This window comes from Labeo rohita, chromosome 10 (genome assembly GCF_022985175.1).
Source record: "Labeo rohita strain BAU-BD-2019 chromosome 10, IGBB_LRoh.1.0, whole genome shotgun sequence".
NCBI classification, from domain to species: Eukaryota; Metazoa; Chordata; class Actinopteri; order Cypriniformes; family Cyprinidae; genus Labeo; species Labeo rohita.
This window is the reverse complement of record NC_066878.1, coordinates 93,718-116,887: the sequence shown is the minus strand read 5'-3', so window position 1 is coordinate 116,887 and position 23,170 is coordinate 93,718. Positions and strand designations below refer to the sequence as shown.

General features: G+C 36.0%; 2 protein-coding genes across 2 annotated transcripts in view; one reads left to right on the top strand and one right to left on the bottom strand.

Moving 5' to 3' along the window:
• fgfr1b (fibroblast growth factor receptor 1b) overlaps positions 1 to 14,708 on the top strand; it is a 30,657-nt gene extending 15,949 nt beyond the window's left edge. The window contains 16 exon segments of the mRNA XM_051121486.1: positions 786 to 872; positions 954 to 1,126; positions 3,177 to 3,300; positions 3,395 to 3,585; positions 4,234 to 4,378; positions 8,522 to 8,646; positions 8,648 to 8,716; positions 8,816 to 8,961; positions 9,046 to 9,167; positions 10,236 to 10,346; positions 10,451 to 10,641; positions 10,727 to 10,849; positions 10,934 to 11,004; positions 11,116 to 11,253; positions 12,574 to 12,679; positions 12,883 to 14,708. Coding sequence (XP_050977443.1) covers positions 786 to 872; positions 954 to 1,126; positions 3,177 to 3,300; positions 3,395 to 3,585; positions 4,234 to 4,378; positions 8,522 to 8,646; positions 8,648 to 8,716; positions 8,816 to 8,961; positions 9,046 to 9,167; positions 10,236 to 10,346; positions 10,451 to 10,641; positions 10,727 to 10,849; positions 10,934 to 11,004; positions 11,116 to 11,253; positions 12,574 to 12,679; positions 12,883 to 13,065 — 2,105 coding nt within the window. The 3' untranslated portion in view covers positions 13,066 to 14,708.
• A 5,394-nt stretch (positions 14,709 to 20,102) lies between these two features.
• On the bottom strand, positions 20,103 to 22,946 carry stc1l (stanniocalcin 1, like). Its single transcript, XM_051120387.1, has 4 exons — positions 22,753 to 22,946; positions 22,395 to 22,537; positions 22,082 to 22,293; positions 20,103 to 21,019 (listed from the first exon to the last, which is right to left on the bottom strand). Exons 1-4 carry the CDS (start codon positions 22,862 to 22,864, stop codon positions 20,737 to 20,739), a joined length of 750 nt encoding a protein of 249 aa, XP_050976344.1. The 5' UTR covers positions 22,865 to 22,946; the 3' UTR covers positions 20,103 to 20,736.
• Positions 22,947 to 23,170: the final 224 nt, after the last annotated feature.

Below are 23,170 nucleotides of genomic sequence, written 5' to 3'. Positions count from 1 at the left end.
GCAGGACTGCTTGATATGTCTTCCTGTTTCAATTTAAATTATGTCAACACATAGAATAATACTGCATGTTTCAAAGCACTTCAGTGAGCTTCGTTTTCTTTTTTCCAAAATATAATTATTTTCTGTTAACCTTAAAATATGACCTAGACATGATCTAAGCAACCACATAGCAACCCCCCTGGCATCATCCCGACCAGTTCTGCACAGGCAAACACCACTTGTAGTCTTCTGAAATTGTTAAAAACTAGTCCAAGCTGCTTTTTGGGATTGTATTGTTGTTATAGATGAGCAACTGAGACATTGTGAGGTCGTCTCTCTCCGTTCAGCTGTGGAATGTGTCAGGCGTTGAGTGGTGAATTTGTTAGACAGCTCCCCAGAGTGTGTGTGTTTGCGTCTGTGCGATGGGAGCGTGGGCACGGCTCTGGAGCGGAGCCTGCGGTGACTCATGCGCTCTCGCTGTCCACCGCTCTGTGAAGGGCGGATGCGTTACTTCGTCCTGGTTCACTTTTCAGATCAAGCAAGAATGCAAAATCACTAGAGTGTTGTGAATAAATAAATAACTTCATGAATGATCTCAGCCTGTTGCAGTTCTTTGCTTCCAGGCTGGTAAAAACACTTTAAGGAATATAAACCATCACATTAGGAGGTTTAATGTTCAAGGTGGATAAACAAACAAATAAATAAGCACATCTGCATGTGCTTTGCTGAATTTGTGTCATCTAAATTGTGTATGATTAATTGTATGAATTTATTCTCTGACACACATCCTGTCGACTTTGTCACAGGTCACGCAGTGGCGTCTTCTGAGGATGAGGACGACGATGAGTCATCGTCAGAAGAGAACAAGCCGTCAAGTAGCCAGGAGCTCTTACGTAAGCATGCACTCTCTTTTTCAGAAAGGCGATCAAATGATGAATTATTTGTCGTTATTAATGCCATATTTCCCAATGTAGCGATGGCGCCTCATTGGGCCCAGCCTGAAAAGATGGAAAAGAAGCTTCACGCCGTACCGGCCAGCAAAACGGTGAAATTCCGATGCCAAGCCGAGGGAAACCCGATGCCGAAACTACGCTGGCTTAAGAATGGAAAGGAGTTCAAAAGAGACCAGCGCATCGGGGGCTACAAGGTACGTTTGCACATGAGCAGACTTCAGTAGCTGACTGATATCACTGTTTTGTGGGACATACAGCCCTCATTTAATCTGCACCTGAGCTGAGGGAACGAAAGCTGAAACCTCAGCTTACAATAGGCCAGAATCACAGCCTGAATCTCTACACCCTGAATCTGACACCTGAATACACACACCCTGATGGAAACGTGCAGAAAACATCAGAGCTCTGGTTACAGTTAGCCATAGTGATTAGGGGTTGGTAAAATATTTGTGATGATTTACTGCTGTTTTAAAATGAATTCATAATTCATAAGAGGTTACTTGTCACTCCAGCCATATACAAGTGAAATACAGTTCCTTAACACAGAGAGACAAGACTCGACATAGAGAGACAAAGTGCAAATATTAAGACAAGTTCCACAGAGTGCTTGAACAAATAGTAACCAACAGTTAAAATTAAGGTACATCATTAATATCAAAGTAATTTTGATGTTTATTTGGCCATTAAGTTCCTTTCAGGGTCCATTATTAGAATAGTTCAGCAGTTACTAAACTGAAGAGCATTAAAATAAATTAAATACCTAAACTAAAGAGCAATAAAATGATCATTTAAATGTCTGTAATTTACAACCGTGTTTTAGTGCCACGTTAAAAAAATACATTTAAAATCTAAAAATTATGAAGTCATAATATTTTGAGAATAAAGTAGAAATGTTTTAAGAATGAAGTCGTAATATTTCAAGAATGAAGCCGAAATGCTTCAAGAATAAAGTCGAAATGTTTTGAGAATTAAAGCCAGCTACCCAGTAATATAATTTTGTGCTTTGTTGCTTTTAATATAACACAGCTCATCTTTCAAATTCTGTCAGTTTTATCACAAAAAACTAATTATAAATGTTTTTCCTCTTTATTTAAAGTTTATAGCACAATATAAACGTAAAGGAACATCAGGAGGAATGAAAAACAGTGTATAGCCTAATTTAATGAAATGAATGTCTCATAATGTCTAAATATTTTGACTTCCTATTCAACATTTTCAGATTTTATTCTTGTAATTTCAACTTTATTCTCGAAATAGTGCAACTTTAATCTCATAATGTTTGATTTTTTTTTTTTTTTAAACGTGGAACTAAAACACCACCATACTTATTTAAACTTTAGTAGAATCATGATTCATTTCAGAATCAATCTGTCAATGAACGGATTCAAACCCTTATGCCTATGTGGCATTTTTGACAGTATAAATGAAAATGATTAAGTATTATTCCTCTATTAATTTAGATTTGTTTGTCAAATCTGAATTTATTCAGATTTGTTTGATAAATGTTGATCTCTCTTTTTTTGCTATTGAAGTCATTTAAAGGGTTAGTTCACCCAAAAATGAAAACTCTGTCATTAATGACTCACCCTCATGTCATTTCAAACCCGTAAGACCTTCGTTCATCTTCAGAACACATATTAAGATATTTTTGATGAAATACGAGAGCTTTCTGACACTGCATAAACAGCAATGCAACAGACCTGTTCAAGGCCCAGAAAGGTAGTAGGGACAATGGTAAAATAGTCCATGTGACATCAGTGGTTCAACTGTAATGTTATGAAGCTATGAGAATACTTTTTGTGTGCAAAGAAAACAAAAATAACGACTTTATTCAACAATTTCTTCTCTTCCATGTCAGCATTATGGTACTCTTGTGAATGTGCATCGAAGACTGACACGGAAGAGAAGAAATTGTTGAATAAAGTTGTTATTTTTGTTTTCTTTGCGCTTAAAAGGTATTCTTGTAGCTTGATACGGTTGATTCACTTGGACTATTTTATCAATGTCCTTACTACCTTTTAAGGCCTTGAACATGGTAGTTGTGTTGCTGTCTATGCAGGTTCAGAAAGCTCTCGGATTTCATCAAAAATATCTTAATGTGTGTTCCAAAGATGAACAAAGGTCTTACAGGTTTGGAACGACATGAGGGTGAAAAATTATTTACAGAATTTTCATTTTATATGTATTTGGAGTAAATATTATGTGAATACATTTGAAAGAATGATTCTTTTCTACCATTCTCAGCTGCGGGAACACATGTGGACCATAATCATGGAGTCCGTGGTCCCCTCAGACAAGGGCAACTACACGTGCCTGGTGGAGAACGAATACGGAAGCATCAATCACACCTATCAGCTGGATGTTGTGGGTCAGTCATCTCTCAATATCAACCAGTAGCAGTTCAGAAGTAAATACTGCGCCTGAATCCAAATCTAACAACCTTCATCTCGTGTATATTTCAGAGCGATCGCCGCACAGGCCCATCCTGTACGCTGGTCTCCCTGCAAACCGAACAGCTGTGGTCGGCAGTGACGTAGAGTTTGTCTGCAAGGTGTTCAGCGATCCCCAGCCTCACATTCAGTGGCTCAAACACATACTCGTGAACGGAAGCAAACTGGGACCTGATGGACTCCCTTACGTACGCGTCCTAAAGGTAAAGATTTACACTGAAATGCAGTCAGTTTTAAGTGGTCCACACATGTTAGCATGTGATGGATTGGGATCGGATGTGATGAATTTGGTCTCTTGTCATCTCCAGCACTCGGGGGTCAATAGCTCGGACACCCAGGTGCTGACGCTCTACAATATCACAGAAGAAGAGGGCGGCGAGTATATATGCAAAGTGTCCAATTATATAGGAGAAGCCAATCAGTCAGCCTGGTTAACTGTCCTTAGACATGACGCGCAAGGTAACTTGACCACAGGATAGTCTGAAATAATCTCCGTAGAGGTTTTAACCTTGGGTTTCTCTCATGCTTTGGGTTTCCCTATCCCATAATGCCATGGAAACCTCCAGTTTACCCAACCCAATTGGATTGGGTCTTGCTGGGGAGTCTCTCCATGTGGCTTGCTTGATGTGGGTGGAGGTAGATCGAAGGTGACGGTGCTGGGCAGCAATATTTGATCCCTCTACAGGTGTTGGAAAGATTTCAGGTGGTTTCCAGAGCATCTAACTGGTTTTAAACCAACCAGATAGACGCAACGACTCCTCCAAAATTTCCCAAGCTCAGTGTTGTCCCGCTTCCTCCTCCTTTCGCCTCACGTCTTGGGCCTCGGGTCTGCTTTTCTCGTTCTCTTCCAGACGGCTGGCCTCAACACCACCGACAAGGAGATGGAGGTGCTCCAGTTGAGGAATGTGTCCTTTGAGGATGCTGGGGAGTATACTTGCTTGGCAGGCAATTCAATTGGGATCTCCCATCATTCAGCTTGGTTGACCGTTGTCAAAGGTATCCGGCGACTCTTTCCTGACCTTTCCTTCTCGTCCCAACAGTGGCCATTTGTTTGTGTCATTCGCCAGTTTCAGTTGACCCACCTTCAAATCAAAGAGCATTTACTCAGCTATCACTCAAGCCATATATTTCACAAAGGGTGAGGTGTTTCATGGGAATGTGTGTGGCCGTCCACAGGTGCAAAACCACCCATGCATGGCTCCAGCATGCAGAGTAGACCAAACATTTGGATTTTAGTGACATCTTCCCCTATAAGTATCAACTTACTTAGCTGCCCTCAGGGGTTTTCACTTCCCATTGACCTGGCAAATGACACCAGTTATGGCACTGTTTCACCTCCTCTACTTATCTTTCACTAAATACCTCATTTTCTCTCTTTGACCTGCTATCTTTGTTGTTTTAATGAGTGGTTAGTGCACATCAAGTCACCTTCATTCAGATTAAATTAGTTTTTTGAGAGTAAGCAGACTGATATGACAACATTTTGCATAAAAACTCTGTTCTAAAACCTATTGAGCTACTTTGTTTTCTTCTAAGTAAGCATCCTAACTGTGACTGAAGTGATTATTTGATTCGATTCCCACTAGAATTCAGTAATCTACAAAAAGGATCTCAACCTTTTTGACTCCTCTTAGTCCTCAACAGTAATCAAAGGTTTCATGACTTTTCTGTTTTTTGTAATTTTACTCAATAAAGATTAAGGATTATCATTTTGTGAAGTATTTTTTTATTCACAATTTCTACCCAATATAAGTTTTTTAGCTTGGCATAATTAGACAAGTGTATACTCATAAAATGTAAAGAGATGAGATTTGTTTCCAGACAAAATATTTTGAATCAAGTTAGGAATAAATCTATGGAAGACCATTTCTGCCATTGAATAAAAAATAAAAATGTAATTGTGAATTCAGATTTTTTTTCTTGCAATTGCAAAGTTTATATCTCGCAATTCTGACTTTTTCTTGGAGTTGTGAGATATAAACTCGCAACTGCGAGTTATAAAGTCAGAATTGTGGGATATGAAGTCACAATTGCAAGAAAAAAAGCCAGAATTGTGAGATAAAATTCGTAATTCTGACTTTTCTTTTGCAATAGCAAGTTTATATCTCACAATTCTGACTTTTTCACGCAATTGTGAGTTTATTATATCTCGCAATTCTGACTACTTTTCTCAGAGTTGTGAGATATAGACTTGCAAATGTGAGTTATAAAGTTAAAATTACGTCAGAATTGCAAGAAAAAAGCAGGAATTGTGAGATGATAAACTCGCAGTAGCAAGCATATAGCACAATAGCAATAATTTATATCTCACAGTTCTGTCTTTTTCTCACAATTGTGAGTTTATATCCTGCAATTCTGACTACTTTTCTCAGAGTTGTGAGATATAAACTCTCAGTTGCAAGTTATAAAGTTAAAATTGCGAGTTATAAAGTCAGAATTGTGGGATCACAATTGCAAGAAAAAAGCCAGAATTGTGACTTTTTCTTGCAATAGAGAATTTATATCTCGCAATTCTATTCTAATCTATTCTGTTTGTGAGATGATAACTTTTTTATTTTGGACCTTTTCTCGCTATTACGAGTTTATATCTCACTTAACATTAGGCTATTTTATGTATCGAGACCATGGGAAACCTGGTTCTTCGAAGAAAATAAAACTATGTTGAAACACTGTTAAATTAAAATAAGAATTAGCACTTTATTGTAGTTGTCTAGGCTTATTTGAATTACTTAAGTCATCTCGATGCCCCTTAGAAGTTCACTAAGAAGTTCACTTGGGCCCCGGCCTCTGTTCAAAATGACACAAATAATATTGAGTAAAATCACACGCTGAACTACTGAATAAGTTTTGAACCACTTTTTGTGTGGAGCATGAATATAATGGCTTAAAATGGGATCTAGGTACTGGTATAATTCTGGAGTATAGCGTTATAGTTCTTTGACTGAAATCTGAAATTACTGTGACTTGGTGCTGCATTATAATTGTGTCATTAAAACCTTTTTTTACTACTGTATGAAGTTGCCATCTATTTTCACAGTGTGGCTGTGATAGCTGTCACTTCCTCTAATCCAATGGATTATCATCTTGATCACTAACTAATATAGGTTTGCTTGTGGGAAAAATAATTAGTAATGATCAAGCATCACAAAATGTGTTTTATTTCAACCACTGCATACTATTGCAAAACAGCTCAAATCTATATATATAAACGATGCTTTAATTTAATAACGACCCATCAGGTGTAGTTGTGGCCTCCCAGGACAATTTGGCCAGGATGCTTGTGTTTCATACTTGTGCATGGGATGACTGCAGCCTCACGCCGGTGGAGAATGTGGGGCGAAATACTACGCCACAAAGGAGCCATTATGCGGCCACAAAGGGAGCTTGTGCTCTTTTCTCAGTGCCAATAGTGTCAAATGCACTGGTTGAAATAAAACAGAGCTCGGTGTATGTGTGCGTGTGTGTGCCTGTCACCAGCGTCTACCAGTGTGTGTCAGTCCAAAGCACTGTTTAACACTGTAGACACAGTAACAGAGGTGTTCTTGATGTCGGTTGACACTGTACAAGTGGATTCAGGCTTATTAGTGCTGTTTGCTATAGCAAGCATCACTATTATATCTGTATTTTTGTCTTGTTTCCAGAAAAAACTGTTTTAGCATCCTCAATACAAGAAACATATACTTAAGAAGCAAAATTTGTGTAAAATAAGATTTGTTTCCATACAAAATATTTGAATCAAGTGAAGAATAAACCTATGGAAGCCCATTTGTGTCACTGAATAAAAAATAAACTTCTCACAATTCTGACGTTTTCTTGCAGTTATGAGTTTACATCTCGCAATTCTGATGTTCTCGCAGTTGCAAATTTACTGTTAGCAGTTGAGTTTACTTTTCGCAATTCTGACTTTCTTGAATTCTTTACTTTCTTGAATTTTTTCGCAATTGAGCATTTACATCTAGCAATTACGACTTTTTCTCACTATTGAGTTTATATCTCACAATTCTGACATTTTTCCTCACAATTGCAAGTTTACATCTCACTATTACGACTTTTTTCTCGCAATTAAGAGTTTACATCTCGGTGTTATGACTTTTTCTTGAAATTGTGAATTTACATCTCGCAATTCTGACATTTTCTCGCAGTTGCGATCTTACATTTCGCAGTTCTGACTTTCTCGCAGTCATGAGTTTACATCTCGCTATTACAACTTTTTCTTGAAATTGCAAGTTTTCATCTCACAATTCAGACTTTTTTTTCTCACAATTGAGTTTACATCTCGCAATTCTGACTTTCTCGCAGTTGCGAGTTTACATCTCGTTATTACAACTTTTTTCTTACAATTAAGAGTTTACATCTCACTGTTACAACTTTTTCTTGAAATTGTGCATTTACATCTCGCTATTTTGACATTTTCTTAAAGTTGCAAGTTTACATTTTGCAGTTCTGACTTTCTAGGAATCTCGCTATTACAATTTTTTTCTCACAGTTGTGTTTACATCTCGCAGTTCTGAATTTTTTTCTTGCAATTGCGAGTTTTTATCTCACAATTCAGACTCACGACTGAGTTTACATCTCGCAATTCTGACTTTCTCACAGTTGCAAATTTACATTTTGCAATTCTGTCTTTATCTCACAATTGTGAGTCATAAAGTTAGAATTTCGGGATATGAACTCGAAAAAAGCCAGAATTGTGAGAAAAAGTCGCAATAACTTTTTAAAAAAATTTGATTCAGTGGCGGAAACTGGCTTCCATATAAAACTCACTATTTTTTATTATTTATACTTAAAATAAATACAATTCAATGCATTTTCTCTGAAAACAAGAAAGACTATACAAAATACTACTTACAAAACAGGGTTATTATCATTAACTAAACCTAAAATTAAAAGAAAAATTAATAAAGCCTAAATAGAAAAAAAAAAAAACATTTAAATGACAAAAGCACATAACAAAATAATAAAAAAATTAAACTAAAAATAAAATGAAAACTAAAAACATATATAAAAAATTAATTACAAATATTACTAAAAATCATAATAGTTTAAAATAATGCAAAAACCCCCCCAACAAAACAAAACAAAACAAAAAAAAAACACATAAAATAAAATACTGACGTAGCCTTCTGTTTGTCCCATAAGCCCCAACAGCTCCCTCTGCAGTCCCTAGTCAGTCCTACCTGGAGGTGCTGATCTACTGCGTTGGATTCTTCCTCATTTTCCTCATGGTTGGAATCGCCACTATCGTCAAAGTCCGCAGCTCCTCCAAAAAAGAGCGACTTCAACAGCCAGCTGGCTGTCCATAAGCTGGCCAAAAGCATTCCTCTCCGCAGACAGGTAACAGATAAGAGCTTTGATGTACTGCTGTCCAAAGAAAGGCCCTTGTATCCTTTTGAAGGCCCTTAAAAACCACCATTCTGCTACCTCACTCTACAGGTGTCGGTAGAATCCAGTTCCTCTCTGAACTCTGGTGTTATGTTGGTCCGACCTTCACGACTCTCCTCCAGCGGGACGCCCATGCTGTCAGGGGTGTCTGAGTACGAGCTGCCCCAGGACCCGTGCTGGGAGGTGCCCCGAGAGAGGTACGGACACCGCGCATCCACTACTTTCCTCTGTAAATGGGTCAAGCTAGACATCATTTTGCAATTTGTTTGTGTTTGTAACAGGTTGGTACTTGGGAAACCTCTAGGCGAAGGCTGCTTTGGTCAGGTGGTGATGGGCGAAGCCATTGGACTGGACAAAGACAAGCCCAACCGCATAACTAAAGTTGCAGTGAAGATGCTGAAATGTATGTTCTTTTGCAAAATATATGTCCAGAATTTAATTTAATTTTTTCTAGAATAGTCATATTTCTATATTTATTTAAATAATATTTCATAATAGGGATAGAAATAGAAATAATACTAATAATATTTATCTGAATATTTTTTATTTTTTATTTTAAGGTTCAGGTATTTATTTTCTTACAAAATGCAATAATCATATTTATATGTTTATTTAAATAATATTTAATAATAAGGATAAAACTTGTAATAATACTAACAATATTTTCCCAATATATTTTATTTATCTTAAGGTTTATGTGTTTATTTTCTGAAAAATCTGACAAATTTAAAATAATATTTATATATTTATTTAAATAATATTATTATTTAATAATAAAGATATAAATAGTAATAATACTAATAATATTTTTACCAATATATTCTCTTTATTTTAAGGTTTAGGCATTTATTGTTTATTTTAACTTGTACAAAAATTGAATAATCAATTTATATATTTATTTAAATAATAATATTTAATAATAAGGATAAAAATTGTAATAATACTGATAATATTTTCCCCAATATATTCTCTTTATTTTAAGGTTCAGGTATTTATTTTCTTTAAAAATCATACAAAAATCAAATAATCATATTTATGTATTTATTTAAATAACAATATTTTATAATAAGGATAGAAATTCTACTAACATTACTAATATTTTCCCCAATATATTTCTTTATTTTAAGGTTTAGGTTTTTTTTAAATCATACAAAATTCAAATAATCATATTTGTATATTTATTTAAATAATTATATTTAATAATAAGGATAAAATTGTAGTAATACTAATAACTTTTTTTTCAATGTATTCTCTTTATTTTAAGTTTAAGGTATTTATTTTCTGTAAAATCAGATAAAAATACTAAATTAGATTTTTTTTTTTTTTTGGGATGCAGATCCAAAAGACATGGACTTACAAACTGTCGTATAACTTCAATTTTAATTTCATGGAGACTTTAAGACCAAACCACATTATTTATCAGATGTAGAACGAGACCTCATCAACATTTTGCATATTTTCTTTTTTTTAGCTGACGCCACTGAGAAGGACCTTTCTGACCTCATCTCAGAGATGGAGATGATGAAGATGATTGGCAAACACAAGAACATCATCAACCTGCTCGGAGCTTGTACCCAGGATGGTAAGAGCCCATCTGAGGATTTTTACAATCACACGGCACAAGATAATGTTGGATCACACTACACGGATTTCCTCTTTTAAAACCCTGTTATTTCCTTCCTCCAGGCCCTCTTTACGTCATCGTGGAATACGCCTCTAAAGGAAACCTGCGGGAATATCTGCGTGCCCGTCGACCACATGGCATGGAGTACTGTTACAATCCCGACCAGGTGCCAGTGGAGAGCATGTCTATTAAAGACTTGGTCTCTTGTGCCTACCAGGTGGCTCGTGGCATGGAGTACTTGGCATCCAAAAAGGTATTGTTGGCATATTGTGTGATGTATTTAAAAAAAAAAAATCCTCAAAATGTGGGCTGAAATTAATATTTTTGGGTCTCAACAGTGTATCCACAGAGACTTGGCAGCACGCAACGTACTTGTTACAGAGGACAATGTAATGAAGATAGCAGACTTCGGTCTGGCCCGAGATGTCCATCACATAGATTACTACAAGAAGACTACAAATGTAAGCAGTCAGTTCTTCAAATAGTCATATTTATTATCTTTAAAGTCAATATATGACAAGCGAATGTCTATATTTCTTCTTCAGGGCCGGCTGCCTGTCAAATGGATGGCACCTGAGGCTTTGTTTGACAGGATTTACACACATCAAAGTGACGTGTAAGAAAGCTCATATGTTTTCAATTCCAGTATATCTTCAGCACTCCTACTTCATTAAAGTACATTTTCTTAGTTGTGTTTTGGTATTTACTGAGTGATCTCATGTTGTAGGTGGTCTTTTGGGGTTCTTCTGTGGGAAATCTTCACTCTGGGGGGCTCGCCTTATCCAGGAGTGCCTGTGGAAGAGCTCTTCAAGCTACTGCGAGAAGGTCATCGCATGGACAGACCCTCAGCCTGCACTCAGGAGATGTACGGCACATTATAATTTGTGACTAAAAGATGATTCTTTTAATTTGATTGAATAGAATCTTTAAAACTTTTAAAAATGGAAACAAACAAAAACATTCCTAATGTGAAAAACTTGTGAAACATTTTTGAGTGAAACGTATCAGATTTATTTATTTGGTTGGTTTTGTAATGATATTTATTTATTTTCTTTCCTAGACTTTTTTTCTTTAGAACAAAGAGGCCCATTCTGTGGAAGCCTGTTTCTGGCACTGAATAAAAAGTCAGAATTGTGTGAAAAAAGTCAGAATTGCGAGCTTTTACCTCACAATTGTAAGTTTATATCTCATAATTCTAAGAATTGTGAGAAACTCGCAATTGCGAGTTATAAAGTCAGAGATACATCTCGCAATTCTGACTTCCTTTCTCTCGCAAACTCAAGTTTATTTAATTTTTTTTAACAAAGTTTTTTTAATAAAATTTTATAATAAAGTTTTAATAAACTCACTGTAAAATGAGTTATAAAGTCAAAATATAAACTTGTAAATCTGTCTTTTTTTTCTCAGAATAGCATGTTACAAGCTCGCAGTTGCAAGTTTCAGAAATTCAGAATTGTGAGACAAACTCAAAATTCTGACAAATAAAGTCAGAATTGTGAGATATAAATGTGCAGTTTTGAGAACATATTAGTCTTTCCCCTCAAAATTGAACAAAAAGTTTATTTCTCACAATTCTGAGAAAAAAATGACTTCATAACTTGTTTTAAAATGAGTTTATTAAAGCTTTATTATAAAACCTGATTTTATTATGCAATTCTGAAAAATTGCAAGGAAGAAAGTCAGATTTGTGAGTTTATATACAACTCTGAGAAAAAAGGGCATAACTGTGAGTTTATATCACAATTCTGAAAAAAAAAGTCAGAATTGTAAGTTTATATCATGCAATTCTGAAAAAAAAGCCAGATTTGCAAGTTTAGATCACGCAATTCTGAGAAAAAAAGTCACATTTCTGAGTTTAAATCACGCAAAAACAGACTACATATTTTTATTTATTTTAATAATAAACATATATATATATATATATATATATATATATATGTATATGTATATATTATTTTAGATATATTATACAGTTCAATTTTTTGCATTATTAAAATAAATCACACCATTTAAATACAAGTTTGAAAGGTTCTATATTTTCCATTTTTGGTTACTTTAGCAGTTATTTTTTTAAAAAAATAATTAGAATAAAAAACAGAACTGTCCACAATAAGATTTAATACAAAAATAAATTATTTTATGTTGTCTTCACATAATGAGTTATGCAATGTGTTGTTTTTTCCAGATACCTGATGATGAAAGACTGCTGGCATGCGGTTCCCACACAGAGGCCAACTTTTAAACAGCTGGTAGAAGATCTTGATCGCACTCTGTCCATGATATCCAATCAGGTAAGGCCAGCAGACTGCATAGGTTGCTATCTTTCAAATCAGCATCCCACTCAAAATGAATCACGTATCACAGCCAACAACTAAAAGCTTGTATCCAAAATGCAAATATGCTGCTCCATCTGCCAGCTGGGATGAAAATGTTCACTGTTCTCATTGCAGTGCTTTCTGTGAATGACTTATTAATGTATATGTATCCCTTGCAGGAGTATCTGGACCTCTCGGTTCCCTTGGAGCCCATGTACTCTCAGGTCATCCTGAACGAACGAAGTTCCACCTGCTCTTCCGAGCCGGACTCAGTCTTTTTAAGAGAATCTGCACCCGAAGAACCCTGCATCCCTCCGACAGTCCCCCCACAACAAACTGTACGATCCTTCAAAAAACGCTGAGAGTAGAGAACGCCTGGACCTCCATGTATGTTCATAGAGGATCTCTCTACACCCTTCTGCTTTCTTAGTCTCATAAACTCTGCAGGCTCAGAGACTGAAGAGTTCAGCCTGGCCCGTTCTAGCACAGAAACGCAAGCAGGAGGAAACGTTTATACCAGCAGGCTCTCAAAAACAAGACTGAACGGAACAAAGAGTCTCATGTGGGGAAACTATCAAACTGTTGTCCATGGATTGAGGGATCAATCCTCTCAAATAAGATGTTCAAAAAGCATCACAGGAGGATAAAATGGTTGTCAAGGCCAACAAAAGTCAATGGGGTGGAGAAATAATTTCAAGTATTACCCAGTAGAGTATGCTGGCTTTGTAAATTGTACAAATATGAAATTATATAAACAATATGGTTCTATATTACTTTTATAATTATTATTATTATTTTTGTATGAGCTTGTTTATTCCCTTTTTTGTTCAAACATGATCCCCAACATTGTGTCCAGCAGTGACAAGCAGCATTTCATCGTTGCTTGGTTTCTATTACTGCAGTAATGAAATCCCAATGGTCCAAAATCATAGGATATTATATTAAGAATGAAGTGTGTAAGATGTTCAAATACTTTGTTGCATCTCAGTGATAGGTTGATTACCTGATAATTATAAACACTATTGCACTCTCAAAACATTTATATGCTTGATCCTGACCTGCTCAACATAGCAATATTGGCTTGACCAATAGCTTGAATTTGGGGGGGACTATCTGTTTGTTCGACCAATGGCAGATCGGAGTAAATGTTTAAGAGACCTGTTGGAAAACAGTTGTTATTTTATGCCGTTTGGCAATGCTATTCGTGCAGAAATTAGACAATTCACATTTAAACGTCAAATATGTTCTGACTAGTTGTGATTGTTTTGCATTTTCTCTTTCAATGTGGAAAAATTAATAACTTATGGTTTGAAATGTCATCTCGTGCCTGTTTAGAGGATCGCATAGATTATGGGAGACTGTTGAAATAAGCTACAAATGAAATCTGTTACTTATTGCTTGCTGTTACGATCGTAAGGTGTAATTACCGTTTGTTTGATGTCTTGAATCACTAAATTCAAGTTGAATTTAGGGGTTGAGGGGTCGACCGATATGTGTGTTTCAGGGCCGATTATTACAGACCGATAACCGATATTTTGAACCAATATACATGTCTGGTGTACAAAATTAATGTCAAAATTAAGAATAACATGGGCTCTAATAAAAGCATTTTTAAATCTGTTTTGGAAATGACCGATAAAAATGCCAAAAAAAAATCTGTGCCGATAATCATCCAGGCCAATAATCGGTTGACCCCCAGTGTGAATGAATGTTTAGTAACTATTAATATGAAACAGCTGGAATATGGTGGTTGACAATCTGTTAGCACCTGTTTTAAAGCATAGCATGTCTGTAGCTTCTTCATTATTTTAAGATGAATTCTCAAACAGGGTTTGTTTATATGACAGGATTGTGAGGAACAGTGCAAATTACTTCTCGAATAGAGTTTTGATGCTTGTGTGATTGTTTATGTATGTCCTGATGTGAATTTCGAGGCTGTGGCCATGCACTTATATTCAGGCTTTCAATAAGCTGACTGATATTGCCTTTCCTGTGGGAATATAAATAAAAAATGTTATACATAAAATGTGATCTGAAGCTCGCAAATGTATATGTAGCTCACGCACGTAGGATATACATGACAGATGAATCAAAGATCTCTGCTTGCAGGCCAGAGGTTGTTGGAAGGGCAGATGTGCATAAGAAGTTGCTGACTTAAATGCAAACCTTCTGCTCATGCTGAAAGCTTGAACGAGAGCTAAGCACATGATTAACGGTGAGAAGAAAGTGTTTTTCCCCTCCGCCGGCCCCTCATCGATTAACCACGCCAACAGCAAGAGCAAACACAGCAGCATCAGGCTGTATATCAGGAGGAAAAACTCTCACGGCAGTGAAACAAGACAGCTGAAGCACTTTGGCGAGTCTTTAGATGTTTGATTAATGCTAAGCAGATTTTTAGATAGATAGATAGATAGATAGATAGAAAGAATGTAAATCATTTAAAGTTATTATTGGCATGAGATGCTAAGCTACAGTGTCTTGAATAGGATGTTTCTTATTTGCTTGATCCATCAGAACCCTTTTAGGATCTTTGTCTTTTCAATCTCAGTAATCTTGTTGCTTTTGGCAGGAAAGGGTCATAATTGTATTAATGCCTGGAAATAGGAGCCGTTAGGAGTCACATCTGCCAGTCTGTTTGTGCCATTGCACCCCTGTAAAAGCTATCTATGGACTACACACCTGCCTTTATGAGCAGCTAATGGGCCATGAGGTGCAATTAACCATCCACCATTATCACCTTTGACAGATGGTCCAGGAAAGTCCTGGATAAATGACTCAAGTGCTCTTACAGCGACAGTGCTGTCATTACAACCTACGGCCTCTAGACAAAGATTTAAGTAAACAAATGTAATTATCTGGGCTCCATAAAGGTGTTATGTTACCAAGTTGTAGGCTAAAGACTTAGCATTGCATATCTAATGGAACTTCAATGATTGTTGTGCTTATGTGATATGGATCAGGTCAGATTGTTGTCCTAGATCGGAAAAGAATCAGCATTTTCAAGCCTCTGGAATGTCCTATTGATTTTTACAATAGTGAATTTAGATTTTTAGGTAAAACAAGTTTTGCACTTAGTATTACTTACTGAGACTTGTTTTGTTCTACAAAATTGCATTGCTAATACGTTGGTAAATGCCTGACTGCTTTGTCAGCACATACAAACATAGTTATAAACTTTATTTAGCAACTTGTTAGCAATTTTTTTTATTATTACGGCATATGTGGTTAGGACTTGAAAAAACATTCACAATTTGTTCTATAACATACCTAATATGTAATTTCTGAATATGCTGTGTACATTAAAAATATAGTCCTACGTAGCTACGTTAATGTAGTCCTTACGTAGCAACTTGTTAAAAGTGATGTTACATTAGCAATGTTACATTTTGTGGACAAAACAGTCCATTATCTTCTCAAATTTTTTTACGTTTTGCAGACATATAAAGTGTATTTCCTCAGTTACACAATGAAATGGAATGTCTGATACGAAAAAACAAACAAAAGACAAATGAGAAACAAAACAAATCAACAGCAATAAAACCCCACCCGCAACCCTTCCCAAAGGCCACACACAAATCAAATAAATACCTACATAAATAAATAAAAATATGGTCTAGTCAAATGGTCCCCTACAAAGTCTCTAAAGAGAAGGTCCAGATGTTACATTAGCATTCTCAATAGTACCCAGTACAGGGCTCCATATTTTATAAAAGGATCTCAATGATCCTTTGGAAGAGTATCTGATTTTCTCAAGGTGGATGCATTGCAATACCTCTTGTATTCACTCCCCATGTGAAGGGGGAGAGGCATGTTTCCATTTAAGAAGGATGGCACGCCTAGGTAACAAAGTGGTAAAGGCAATGACACAGCGCACTGTAGGTGATACACCTGAAGCTGGGACAAGGCCAAACAAAACAGTCAATGCATTAGGGGCAATGGTGGTGTTGAGGGCCTCAAAACAGTCCATTATCTATCCAACTTATTCTTTAAAGTGGAAGTATGCCTATGGGCAAGACTTCCAGTTCATTTGCGCTATAAGGAAATAATGAGAAGAATGACAACATGGAGTAAACAGTAAAACAATTTACGCTACAAATCAGTGTGTTCATAATTAAGATAATACATTAAAATAATATGATAAGACGCACCAATTTGGGATATAAAGCAGCAAAACAAGCTGTTTTGTACAGCTAAAAATAGCTGGATGCCGATAGACCGGAAGCCACACCCACAAAATTTACAAATGGCGACGCCGCTCTTATGGAAAAAATAAGGTGGATTAATGAATCACAATGCACGCCTCACAGAAGTTACGTTAAAAACCAAGAAGCTTCCCGGTCAGTGGTCAAATTCAGGTGACAAACTTGAACCCGTTGCAAAAGTGCGTGGGAAATCTTCGTCCTCCAGCGTATTTCCCCAACACGTCGGTTCCTGACTAGATTTCGCCCGCCAAAAACCGCAACGGTAAACATGACCGCACCTTTAATTCTAAAAATAAGAAAGTAATCTTTTCAGAAATGAAAAGTGTTGATTTATGAGTAAAATAACGATTGAGCTTTACAAGTAATCATGAATAAATTACACACATACACACCTCAAACGTGGACTCTGAAGCTTACACATTGATGTTAGTTTGTAATGTTAGTTTTGTTGTGTAATCGTGATGCTTGCCTTCTAATGTGCTTTTTAGTCGTTTTTTGTTATTCCTCTTGTTGATATTATCAAAGTCTCCTCTATTTAAATAATTTAACAAAACGTTTTCTATATTCCCTGCACACACTGAGTGTTTTGAGAGATGTCGTTGCTTTCGGGTGCCGGTGATGACACCGTCACTCATTGTGTTTATTTTTCTAAGCTCTCATGGTTTCGGTGTCAAGGTGTCATGACACCTGTTTAGCTGCGTGTCTTTGTGTGTTTACGACAGGGCTGATGTGCTGACACCTTTTGATCCGTCAGGATATCCAGATACCCTGGTGAAAAAACCAGCATATGCTGGTAGGTATGTTTTGATGCTGGAATGCTGGTTAGGTAGGTGTTGATGCTGGTTTAAGCTGGTCCTTTGCTGGTTTATGCTGGTCCTTTGCTGGTTCATGCTGGTCCTTGACCAGCAACATGACCAGCAAAAACCAGCAAAGGACCAGCTTAAACCAGCAAAGGACCAGTTTAAACCAGCATCAAAACCTACCTAACCAGCATCCCAGCAACAAAACATACCTACCAGCATATGCTGGTTTTTTTCACCAGGGTAGCCTAGGAGAACGATTGTTCAGCCAAGACTTGGAGGCCAGGTAAGAATAGGACAGGCTGGTTTAAATATTCAAGGCAGATTCAAGTACATAAGTGAACATTAGCAATCATTAGAACAGACAGCAAACAATCTATTTATATTATTAGTGAAAGAATATAAGAGCTTTACTGAACAAGTCTGACTATGATACAATGTGCATGGAACAATAAATCACATTTTAATGAGTCCTAAAATGAGATGTCCTCAGAATGAGAGGGTGTTCATATTTTATAGCTGTAAAAGAGACATCTTTATTCTTTTGGCAGCTGTAACTTGATCGGTCTGTTTGCTCGTTCCCCATCATCATTTATGCGCATAAGACTAAATTTAAAAGCCTTTGTGATGTAACTTTATAGGATAATAACAGTATCGTCTGTCTGTTTATACCAGTTGTTACCCATGTGTTCCTTTTGCCCGCAAAACACCCAAGTGCAAATTAAGAAACGTTTTACTTGCTTTCTAGGATCACTTGATTAGATGTTTATTTGTTCTCCCTCAGTTAGGAAACAGTACCACACCACTTTTGTCTTAGGCAATGATTCTGGGAAGTTTGGAAATTGGATTTTGTTTTAGAAAAGTGTGCGGTTACAGTCATTTCTTGTCAATGACGTAATGAAGTTTAATGCAAAGGATCATGGTCAAGATAAATTAATTGTGTCTTCACCCACTCCTCACTGGAAACCAATTCCTGCCACATAAATCAAAGAAATTATAAATTATAGTCATAATCATGAGATGAAAGTTCAAAATGACAAATATGACAAATTTCACACAGCAAGCAATGAAAGATGAAGCTATTTAGTATATCAGCAAGTTTTATTTCTATTCAAGCTCATCGATTATTCAATATCACCAACATGAACAAATTATATGTGCTTGTTAATCATATTTCCCATGACCAGCATAGAAAATATAAATTAAAGAAAGAAAACATGTTTTGGTAAATTATAATTATAGTCATGGGATAAAAAGTTTAAAATAATGAAAAAAGAAAAATATGATAAAATGTCAAAATTATGACAACAATTGTGCCAAAATTGTGAGATACTAAGTCATATTATGACTTTTTGTCAAATATTACAAATTATTCATTGTCATAATTTTTTACTTTTTATGTCATAATTATGATTTAGTCACGACGCTATATGTTTTTATAAGAAAATATCATGCTTTGGTAAATCATAATTATGACACAAAAACTTTTATATCATAATGTAGACTTTTTGTGCCACAATTTTTAGTTTTATTCTTATATTTAACTTTTTATGTAAGAATTTTGACTTTTCATCCCCTAAATATTACTTTTTCATGTTATAATTTTTTCCTTATGGGGTGGAAATGGCTTGGTTGAATGTGGCTAATGTTTTCCATTTATAATTTTCCATATATGATTTGATAATGTTTCTATGGACTCTTTTGTCCTCTGTAGATAATTTTTTTCTTTTAACGCTTTTGGTAGTTTAATTGTAATAGAATAATACAATTTAATTCCCTAAAATAATTAAGTTCAATTAAATTCAATTATTAACCAAAAAATAAATAATTAAAATAATTAAATTTCTTTTTATTGCTAGCATTTTATGTATCCTAACCAATATCTTTTTTTTTTAAAAAAAAGTCACTCTTTTTGCATAATTTGACCAAACATTTCACACTTTTTGCATCATTTGACCAAACTACAGCTTTGTCATTTAGGCAATCAGCGATACATATTTTTATACTGAAAAAGACTAATTCAATATTTGTTTAACATAGCATTTGGGTTGGGTTATTTAGTACACATTTTTTTAGCTAGTTAAATTGTGCAGTTCTAATACAAGACAATTTCCTTCTGTAACCAAAAAAAAAAAAAAAAAAAAAAAAAAAAGTAAATGTAAATGTAAATACAGTTTTAGTGTTACGGCTCGTTGTTGGGAGAAATGTGTGACCACAAGGAATCAAATGATTTTCCAACAAGAGTGTTTTGTGTGGTAAATTGTAAGCGCGTAATGTGTTTGAAAGCAGCGCCCTCTTGTGAGTAGAGTAAACATTACCATTTTATTAACCTATTTTAACAGTTTTGCTACTGGCCACATCATGGACAAATTTCATACCGTAAGCAATGAAAGATGAAACTGTTTAGTATGTCAGGACATTTTATTTCTAGTCAAGCACATCAACTATACAATATCACTAACATGAACAAAGTATGTCCTTTTTAGTCATATATAATATTTCCCATGACCAGCATAGGAAACATATCTGAAACATATCCAGAAATATGTTGTTTGTTTTTCTCTTAATGAATAAAGACTCTTTCATTTCAGACTCAGGTCACAATAAACAATAATATACTATATAAATTACATTTGGTAGGAAAAATAAATATAAATTATTTTCAGTGTACACCAATAAATACTTCTGCCCTGTCACTACAAGTTGGCTGATGTGACAGTTTTCCTTTTTCAAAATTTCATAATAACATTTAGCTTCTTTTGCATTAGGGCATAACCAAAAATGTAATAAATATTAAGAGTCTAAAACATTTTTATGCTATAAATGACAATGGCATGTATATTTAATGTAATGCAATAAAATAATCAAGTAGTTGTTGTTTTTTGTGAACTAAGCAAAGATTTCTGTTGTGTCCCATAATAAAACTAGTTTTAATGCACTAATTACTAATTACCATCTTCCACTTATACACATCAGCGTATGACGCATGATGCAAACTTAGAGTCGTGAATACATGCAGTCGTGTGCAACTCTAAGAGCTCCCTTCCACTGAGCGTTTCCTGGCGAAGAGGTGTGTGGGGTCCCTGTTGCGCAGGTTGGGCTGGATCTTGAATATGGGAGGCCAGCGGAAGCCAGTGTGACCCTCCATCCCAGAAGAACCAGCGGCAGCAGGTTCAGGTGGGCAGGGCTTGTTCTGAAGCAGCTGGAAGAGCGTGGCCATGTCAGGTCCCAGTCTGGACACCAGCCCGGCTCGCACCACCTCCACGGTGTCGTCGTCGCACTCCATCAAGCTCTGCAGAAGTGTGCTGTAGTACCTGCAACACCAAAATATGATGATTAGCAATTCCATACTGTAAAATTCTGCCATCATTTACATTTAGCCTACATATTTGTATGGGGTTAATCTTTCTAAGATTAATGAAACCTGGAAGAATTTTACTTATAGCTCTTTTTTCATTTAACAGTTCAGAGTTATGTTGGTTAAGCTCCAAAAAGTACTGAAAATCCTTAATATAGCACCATAAAATGAGTTTAACTTAAAACTGGTGTGTTCCTCATACAAATTTATCATTTGGTGCCAAAAGACTTGTCCACCTTATTTTTAATGCAAAAACAGATGCATTTATTTGTAACTCAAATATGCCAGATTTCCATTGTTTTTTGCTTCCATTGACAGCTCATTATGCTACTTAATATCCACCTTATTTCTGACATAAATTTTATGGGTCTGGCTTCTGGTCTCATCCACGTCCAGCTATTTTTAGCTGTATAAAAACAACTTGTTTTGCTGCTTGATATTGCAAATTAGTGTGTCTTACCATGTTGTTTTAATGTATTATCATACTTACGAACACACTGGTTTGTAGTGCAAACAGTTTTACAGTTAATGTAGTTGTTGTTCTTCTCGTTATTTCGGCTAATCAACCGGAAGTCTCGCACATTTTCGCGTTGAAGAATAAGGTGGATTGCAATCTGTTGTTTCTTATCATAAATCTTACATTTTAAATTTATTGTTTTAATGTACACTGGCTTGAAGCCCAAATAGTTTTACCCTTTAGTGCACTTTATTTTAATTAATGAATCGTAAGTCTCGCACATTCACAGAAAATAACTTAATAGTTGCAAAACAAGGTGGAGAGTGTATTATTACATGTACTGCCTTAGTTATTGTGTAGTGGATGCCTATTATTTTTAACACCTTATAATTATTTTATTATATTTATATTGTTGTGTATAGTTGGTTTGGCAGTACTGAATGTAAACCAAAAAGAATCACACTGTTTTAATGAAATGACCGAATTTTCATTTGCGTCTACTATCTCTTTATGTCTAATGGACTAATCACGCACGCCAAACAAGTTCGTACGCTATTATACCTGTTTGGGAAGTGGCTGGGGACCTGGACCACGTCTCCAATGGCCTCAGGGTTGGATCTGGCCACTTCGCAGATGTCAAGCTTCTTGTAGCATTCCTCCTGCACTTCAGCAATCATCTTCTGGAAGGTGGAACAGCGTTTGATGGTCTGGAAGACCTTAGAGGTGATACCGTTGGCGATGCACTTGATGCTGTCTTTCACAAACGTCTTACCCTGAAAAAAAAAAAAAAAAACGAATATGACTTGCATTGCAAAACAATTTGCCATAATTTTGATTCGCTAAGTACATGATTCAGGTTAATGAGAGTTTGTACCTCTGTATTAAAAACTGCAGCAGTGTGGAGGAAAGCGTTGCAGATCTCATGCATCCCGTCAGTGTCGCAGGTCGAATTCTCCAGACAGGCGAAAGTTGCGCAGCCCACCTGGAGAGCTCCGTTCAGACAGCGGGCAACATCAGCTGTAGGAAGAAGAAAAATACATTTTTTGGAGGTACTTTTATTCAAAGAACTGTACAAGTGAAATTTTTTACTAGATAGTAAGTCCTGAAGCAATCTAAGTTCTAAAAATTGAACATACAACCTCAAACCACCAAGCATTTCTGAACATTTGCCCATAGTTACTCCTAAAAAAACAGAAGCCAAATGACAATTCAATTAAGAAAATAATACTCACTAGGGCTGTTGGCTGAGAATCGTGCTCGTCTTGGTTGTGCAGGTTCTTGATCTGTTCCAAATGCATATGCAACCAAAACGAGGAGTAAAACAAATCCGCTTTTCAGGAGCATGTCTGCACTTAGAACCAAAACAAAGTCTCAAAGCAGGAGTCGTTCGCTGATTCTGTGGGTTTGTGTTTCAGGCTGATGACAACCTGAGCTTTATACAGATCTTCAGCTGAGCTTGACGGCTCATAAATCCCCACCATCACCAATCACAACGCAGGATCCGAAAGCTCAAACTTTCCATCTCTTCGTAAATATTCATGGGGGGATGTTAATGCAGACCCACCTGCTATGATTTTATCTCCAGTTAGACATTTAAAGTCTTGTTACAACATATTTTGAATGCTGTCATCTATGATGAAGATAGCCAAC